The 8,991-nt window shown below is 36.8% G+C and overlaps 1 protein-coding gene across 1 annotated transcript in view; it reads left to right on the forward strand.

Moving 5' to 3' along the window:
* Positions 1-8,991, forward strand: part of GPR158 (G protein-coupled receptor 158) — a 570,604-nt gene that overhangs the window by 557,907 nt on the left and 3,706 nt on the right. The window contains 1 exon segment of the mRNA XM_006887106.1: positions 7,936-8,082. Coding sequence (XP_006887168.1) covers positions 7,936-8,082 — 147 coding nt within the window.

Genomic DNA, 8,991 nt, shown 5'->3' on the forward strand with positions numbered 1-8,991 from the left:
CCCAGCAATTCCACTACTGGGAATATACCCTAAAGAGACCATAAATGGCACCCAAGTAGATATATGCACACCCATGTTTATTGCGGCTTTGTTTACAATAGCAAGGAGTTGGAAACAACCCAAATGCCCATCAACAAACGAATGGGTAGAGAAGCTGTGGTATATTCACACAATGGAATACTACGCTGCATTGAAAAACAAGGAACTCATGCAATAATATTCAAAATGGGTGACCCTGGAGGACATGATGCTGAGTGAAATATCTCAGTCACAAAAGGACAAATACTGTATAGTGCCACTGTTGTAAAACAGGACTGACATCAGGTTTGGGGGGAGACTAAGAAAGATGGGATAATTAATGTACACTGCACTGAAATAGATGAGGGAGAAAACTGTTTAAAAGGGATATGTGATTAGGTATTATTGTCATGGCAGGAGTCCAGAACGAAGGCTGCATAGTGGAGTGGACCTGGGTGGAGGGACTGTAAAACAATGGGGAAACTTTTCCTTTACTTTTCAAAGAGAAGAGTACACTGGATGGGGAGGGGTGGGCAGGGAGAAAAGTGCAACAATGAATGAATGGAAATCCAAAGTTTCTGTAAATTTTCATTAGAATTAAAAAAAAGATAATAAAAAAATAAACAGCCAAATAAAAACACAGCAGTGATAAAACTGGCCTGTCAATAATCATACTTAATGTGACTGACTTAAATACACTAATCAAGAGACAAACAAGTAGCAGAATGGATAAAAAAAACAAAGCCCATCAAAATCAATATATTGCCTACAAAAGGTACAACTAAGAAATGAGTAAGATATAGACACAAAATCAAAGGGTGGAAAAAATATACTGATCAGACCCCTCAAAAAAATGCAAGGATGACAATACTAATTTCTGATAAAATAGACTTCAGGATGAAAACCACTGTAAAAGAAAGGGCACTATATACTAATTAAAGTCACAATAGATCAAAATACATAACCTTAGTTAATATGTTGTTGTTGTTGTCAAGTGCTCTCAAGTTGTAGATGACTCATAATGATCCTATGAATGAAAGACCTGCAGAGGCAAGCATTTCAGAAGTGGACAACACTCCTGCTTCCAAGGTAATTTTAATCTGGGAGCTCCATGAAACACTGTCCACCATGAATAACCATTATTGCATTTGACACATCAGTGTCACAGTGTTCAGCATCACAGCAACCACGAGTTACCTCTGTACAGCAAATGGACAGACCAGTGCTATACCAATTAGAAGAATGTTTGATCAAAAACAATTAAAACTAGGCCTGAGGGCCACAGATTAAAGTCACCCAACTTTGGCTTGGTAGCATCATTTTCTGTTCACTATGCCCACTGAGGTCTATGTTGTTGTTGTTAAGTGCCGTTGTGTCATAGATGACTAATAGTGACCCCAATGGATGAAAGACCTGAACACTTGTGTAACTTTCATCGTTCCTCCAAGTTCATATGGTTTCTGGAGGCAAGCTGTTTTGGAAGTGGATGCCACTCCTGTTTCCAAGTTTGCTTTAATCAGGGAGCTCCACTAAACACTGTCCATCATGGGTAACCATTATCATATTTGGCACATATGCACCAAATGACAGGCCTGCAAAAGAAATAGGCAATAATAGTGGCAGGAGACTTTAACACAATGGTCTCACCAAAGGATAAGTAAACTCTAAAGAAACTTTTTAAAAAGGCAGAAGATCTTAATTATACAATTAACCAACTCATTCCTGTGAATGTATTTAAGGTACTGCACCAAACTAAAAATGAATTTCCTTTCTTCTCTGGTGTACATGGTACATTCTCCAGAGTTGATCACACATTAGGACACAAAGCAAGCCTCAGCAAATTAAAGAATATTGTAATATGAAGTATCTTCTCAGACCACGAAACCATAAAACTAGACAATGCATATATATATGCATTGGCATCACAATAGAACAAGATGAAACTAAGTTGATAATATAGTAATATGATGAAGAGTTATACTCTGATAAATTTGAAAACCTAGAGGAACTCTTTGGAGGCAAGAATGATCCTTGGAGAAGGACATGATGTTGTGAAGGATCATGAAGAGTGGAGGATCAGAGAAGGAGAGGAAGACCCTCAACTAGGTGGGTTGACATGTTTACTGCTGCAATGGGCTCTTGTGTGTCAGGAAGTGTGAGGATGGCACAGGATAGAACAGGGTTCAGATCTTTTGTTCTTAGGGTCGCTGTGAATTGTGCTTGACTTGATGGTACCTAACAACATAACAACAACCAGAGGAAATAGACAAATTCTTTAAAACTCATGCCCTACCTAGACTGACATGGACAGTACAACACTTGAACAGACCCATCACAGAAGAAGAAATTGAGGCGCTCATAAAAAGACTCCCCACAATAAAAAGTCCTATCCCAGATGGCTTCACAGCTGAATTCTGCCAAAAATTCAGATAAGAGCTATAACCAATTCTACTTAAAGTACTTAAAAAATAAAAAAAAGAAAGAACACTCCCAGCATTATCCTATGAAACAAGCATATCCATAATACCAAAACCAGACAAAATTTTATCATGGCCAAGTGGAAGTTCATAACAGGTAAGCAAGGTTGGTTCAACAAAAGAAAAATAATCAATGTAATTCAATGTATCAATTCATGTAATTCATCACATTAAGAATGCAAAGAACAAGGCAGAATTTTTGCCTCTGACAACATTTAACACCCATTCATGAATAAAACACTCAGCAAATAGAAGTATAAGGAATGTCCTTCCTAAACATAACATAATTATATATGCAAAACTAAGAGCCAACATCATTCTTAATGGAGAAAGAGTAAAGGCATTTTCCTCGCAAAGAGGTACCAAAGATTCCCACTTTTACCATTCCTATTCAATATCAGACTGGAAGTATTTGCTTGGGCAATACAACAAGAGAAGACAATAAGAGGCATCCAAATTGGCAAAGAAATGGTAAAGCAGTCACTATACGCAGACAATATGATAGTGTACACAGAAAGCTCTAAGGACTAAACATAAATAGTAAAGTGGACTTTTACAAGTAAAGGGAATTTTACAACAATGAAAGAGAAAAAATTTAAAGAGAAAAGTGAACTGGGGGGACAGGGAGAAAAATGTGCAACAATGAATTAATAGAAATCCAAGTTCTCTATAAACTTTCACTAAAATCTCAATTAAAAAAAAAATCTGTTGGGCTTAGTAGACCAGTTTAGCAGAGTGTCAGGATACAAGATCAATATAGAAAAATCAGTGAGATTCTTCAACAGTAAGAAAGAATAAAAGAAAAATAAACTAGGAAAGCAATACCATTTATAATAGTTGTTGTATGCTGCAGAGTCAGAACCAACTCGTAGTTGACCCCCACCCAGTGTGTTTTCAGAGGCAGTAAATCACAGGAGGAGATTGCCTATCCTTCTCCTGCTAAGCAGCTAGTGTATAAAAACCATGTGCCTTTGTGATTGCAGTGCTGCTTCTTACCACTCAGCCACCAAAGATCTCTACCATTTACAATGTTGTTGTTGTTGTGTACCATAAAGTCAGAACCAACCCATAGCTTACCATCTGGCAGGTTTTCAGAGGCAGTTAATCCCACAGGAGGAGATTGCCCATCTTTTCCCTCAGACCAACCAGCAGGTTTGAACCATTGCCTGTGAGAGTGCAGCACAGCTTCTTGCCACTAGACCATCAGAGATCCCATTTGCAATATGCAACTACAAATTGAGGTACTGGGGAATACATCTAATAGAGACACAAAAACCTTTCAGTCAAAAAAAAACCCTACAAAACACTACTGAGAGAAGCAATAAAATATATAAATAAATGAAAAATCTTCCCTGTTAATGGAAAGGAAGACTCGATAGTAAAAATGGCAGTCCTATCAAAAGCAATCTACACAATTGACTCCATCCAGACACAGATAGCAAATTCATTTTTCAAAGAGATAGAAAAATGAATTAGCAAGTTTCATTGGAAAGGAGAGATACACCAAATAAACAAAGCACATCTGAAAACCAAAATGAAGTTGGAGGCATAGCATTCCCTGATTTTAAAAACTACTACACAGATGTCATAACCAAAACAGCAAGGTACTGGTACAATGAATGACAGACACATAGACTAACGGAACAAAATTAAGAACTCAGAAACTAATCTGTCTACCTATGGTCAATTGGTATTTGACAAGGAAACGAAACCTGTGAAATTGGGAAATGACAACTTCTTCAACAAATGGCCTTGGCAAAACAGAACTGCTACCTACAGAAAGCTGAATAGAATCCACATCTCACACATTATATACACACCATAAAAGAAAATCAACTCAAAGAGGATCAGAGACCTAGGATTAAAGCCTCAAACTATAAAGAACATAAGAGGAGAAAAAACCAAAAGATCATAAGAGATAAAATGGAACCAAACTTAAAAAACCCATCCTATCACATAACTAGGCTGGAAAACACAGCTAGAAATGCACAAACAGGAGGGGATAAGATCAATGAATGGGACCCTTTAAAGGTAAAGTTTTTGTGTCAAAATCTTTTAACATTAGGGTGAAAAGAAAACCTACTGACTGGGAAAAAACATTTAGACAAGGGTCTCATAATGAAAGTTTACAGAATACTACAGGAGCTCCACAAGATAAAGACTGATAACTCAATTACAAAATGGGCAAAAGACATGGAAAATTTTCTCACAGAGGAAGACATTTTGATGATTAACAGACATTAAATTATCAAAATCACTGGCAATATATAGATGCAAATCAAAACAATGAGATACAGTCTCACTCTAATAGCGGCAAAGATTAATAGGATAGTAAGCAATATATGTTAAAGAGATGTGGAAAGTTTGGAATTATCATACACTCTTGGTGGGATTGTAAAAGGGTGCAATCACTCTGGAAGGCAGTTTGGCATTTTCTCCATAACAGAACATAGACATTCCATATGATCCAGCTCTTCCACTGCTAGGAATATACCCCAAGGAAAATAGAACTGAGATACAAACATATTGGTAAACCTATAAAGTAGAGAGGCAAGTATGGAACTCTCCCGGTGGTTCTTTTTGCCACAAGTGAGTGTCAGCAGAGCAGACTTGCCAGATGAACTGGGAGTCTCTGGTCCAGAGTTCGCCAGCATTTGGGTGTGCCGAATGGCACTGAAAGTGATATTACCGAGCCAAAGGTGGGTGACTTTTATCTGCGGCCCTCAGGCCTGTTTTTCATTGTTTTTGTTCAAATACTCTAGGTCTTATAGCCCTGTTTGTGCCCACTTGCCATACAGAGGTAACTTGTGGTTGCTGTGAAGCTGAATACTGTGACACTCATGTGTCAAATGTATTAATGGTTACCCATGGCAGACAGTGTTTGATGGAGCTCCCGAATTAAAACAAGCTTGGAAGCAGGAGTGGCATCCACTTCCATAATAGCATGCCTGTGGAAACCCTATGAATCTGGAGAAAGGATGAAAGTCACTTTCATTCATAGACTTCCTATGAGTCACCTATGACTTAATGGCACTTAACGACAACATAAAGTAGTAACTCACAATTGCAAGAAAATGGAAACAGCCTAAATATCCATTAATAAACAAATGGACTGAGGAATTGTGGTACATTTATAGGGTGAAATAATATGCTGAGTTCAGGAGCAAAAATTTAAAAAAAAAAAACCCAATGCATCACTATGTAACATGAGAGAGGCTGGAAAGCATTATTTTGAGTGAACTAACTCAGCCTCATAAAGACAAATACTGCATAAGACTATTATTATAAAAATAGAAGGATAACTATAAGATACATATACAAGTCAAAAGTGTGAATAGGAGTGGGCAGGGGAGCTAACAGTGGGGAGAGGGGGAAATCACAAGGTTGCAGAGTTTGGTGGGCAGACGAAGAGGGGTGAAGAATCAGAAGAGATTCATTGGGGACCTGAAAAGGTGGGGTAATTATAGGCATAGAACAATGGTGATTAATTTTATAAAACAGAATTTATGGAAATGATGGAGTGAAAGACAATATGAATAAAGGAATGTGTGAAACACAATGTATATGAATGAAACCCAATGTATATGAATTTTGTATGGAAACTAATATAAAAATGTTTAAAAAGACAGAAACAGTCCCATTTTTATAAATAAACTTCAGGGTGCTTTAACAAAATTCCTTACCACTATTCCAATTGGCAGCATCACAATAGACGGGGAAAGAGTGATGCTGTCAAAGATTTTACTTGAATTCCCAATCAGCATCAATGGTAAACAAAAAATGGTAGACAAAAAAATCTAAAGACGGGTTACATTGGAAAAATATGCTGTGAGGGACCTCCCTCTTTAAAGTTCAAGGATCTTTGATACAAGGATGGCCATTTAAAGACTAAGATGCAGGTGATGCACGGCATAGTCTTTTCAGTCACTTTTTATGCACCTGAAAATCTGACAATGAATAAGGATGATTAAAGAAGATTTAATGTATTTTAATTGTGGTATTGAAGAAGAGTATTGAATATCCTATGAACTGTCAAAATAACAAACAAAGTTGTCTTGGAGGAAATGCAACCTTGGTGCTCTTTATTGGCAAGGATGGAGAAACTTCATCTCATATATTTGGGGCATTTTGCTGGAGGAGCTAATCATTGGGAAAAGACACCATACTGGGAAAAGTAGAGAGTCAAAGAAAGAGAAGCAGACTCACAGACTAGATGGTTTAAAAGTTGTGGCTTTAACAATGGCCAAAGCATATTAGAGATAAGACAGGGCAAGAAGGTTCTGATTATTGTTCATAGTTACTATGAGTTGCAATGGACTTGAGAACACCTCAAAACAACATGTGAAATTTTACAAAGCAGAGACTCTACTGTATTTATCTTTATGCCCTAAAGTCATGGCACATTTAGAGCCAGTTTTGTAAATTGAAGGTATGAGATACCAGCTTCTGTAGATTTCTCAATCCCAACTCAAAAATATATTATTGCTTACAGAATTACCATATTTTATGATCTCTAATATTCATGCTCACCAGACTCACTTAATTCAGTATCAAAAAATCTGTAGTAAAATGTTTCTTTGCTATTAGAAAGTGATCTATTCATTTCTAACTGGCATCTGACACAACGATAAGCTGGGAGAGGAAAATTCATGTTCTCTATTTTTTCAACTTTCATAAGACAATCAGTTTAGAGGCAGTCCAACTGACTAGATTGTTTTTATTTTCCTTTCTGCTTTTCATTATTTATCCAATTCACCTTTCTACCTTTTATATTTTAAAAACGGTGCTATCAAGACTATCTGACACAGAAAAATACTAAAAGATCCCATGATTATAGTCAAAAGATTTCAAAATGTAGTAATGAAAGGGAAAAGTGTAAGGAAAATTAGAAGTTTAGGGATAAGTTCTGACATATCCATTAGTCGCTGAATTTTAAATTTAGATGCCCTCTAACCTAAATTCTTTAGGCCAAGAATATGCTGTGTTTCAGAGAGATTCTGTGACTTGTTACATTCTCACTGTTAGCAGAGTCGAGTCAAGTATTTAGATAGACTGGCCACTGAACTTTGAAAGCAGGTGTTTTTTTAAGCTAGTCTTTAGGGATTGGCACTTCAAACCCAAAGGCCACCGCTCTGGAGATTAAAACCCATCAACTACTCCACAAGAAAATGATGAGCAGTCTCATCCTGTGGAATTCACAGTCTTGGAAACCCACTGGAGGGCCAGCTATGAAATTGTTCTGATCAGATGACAATAAGAGAGAGAGAGAGAGAAGGGGGAAAAGAGAGAGGAAAAAAGTTTGTAAGTCTTTTGTAGAGAATTTTGTGAATAGAATTATCTAAGTGAAGATATATTAATAATGTTATAACCTTTAGAAACATGTTGTGCTTTATTTTAAAATGTGTTAATGGCTAAAGCTCACATTGACTATCTATTGCAGTTTTCACATTCAAGCAATAACCCACGAGATGACATTGCTACAGAAGCATATGAAGATGAGTTAGACATGGGCCGGTCTGGATCCTACCTGAACAGCAGTATCAATTCTGCCTGGAGTGAGCACAGTTTGGATCCAGAGGACATTCGAGTAATATCAATACTTCCTCTTTTTTATGTTGTCAATTTATACATGCAAACATGTGTGCATGGGTGCAAGTTGGTTTGGTGTGTGTGTTCATATGTATATATGCATTCATTTAGAAAGAGAATGTGTTTGCTATGAACTGAAGATTTAAAATACAGTTAATTCAGTTCAAAATACCCATAATATAAATGATAATGCTCAATCTACTTTAACCTTTAGAATAGCCTGATCAACTTTGACAGTCTTAACCTGGCATACAGGCAATCATAGTGTTTAAATGACTGTACATGTTCCATAAAAACCTATTCATGATACCTTGCTAATGGAAAGGTAAGATCAATTTAGTACAGAGAGACAAACTTATTTCAAATAATCTGTGATTATATGTAATCATTTTGAGGAAGATGTTCTTAGAGGTCTATTGTCCTCTAAACATAATCTATTGTTGTGTTCTTAAGTGTTGTTGAGTTGTAGAAGTCTCACAGCAACCCTATGAATGGAAGACCTGAGCACTTGTATTATCAGGTGTTATTTTATCAATGTCTATAGGATGCTTTCAATATTGTTGAGAAATAGTTTATAAGTAGATCTTGTGTTCTTTTATGTCCAGGCTCAGTGTAGTCCATATAACTTGAAAGTTCGAAGTGCATGCTCCATTAAAAGCAAAATTCTAATGTATGTGTTCAAGTTTTAAAGGCCAAACATCACATGAAACAACAGAATAACCAGAAAGTAACAATGAGGAGAAATTGATGAGTAATCATGCTAGGAAAACCTGTCCGGCACTTTCCCTTAAGAGTTCAAGCCAACTGAATGCCAATGTTGTTGTTGTTGTTGTTGTTGTTGTTGTTGTTGTTATGTGCCGTCGAGTCGTTTCCGACTCATAGCGACCCTATGCACAACAGCCCTAAA

The sequence above is a fragment of the Elephantulus edwardii genome, unplaced genomic scaffold (genome assembly GCF_000299155.1).
Source record: "Elephantulus edwardii isolate Elephantulus edwardi_28Jun2011 unplaced genomic scaffold, EleEdw1.0 scaffold00054, whole genome shotgun sequence".
NCBI lineage: Eukaryota > Metazoa > Chordata > Mammalia > Macroscelidea > Macroscelididae > Elephantulus > Elephantulus edwardii.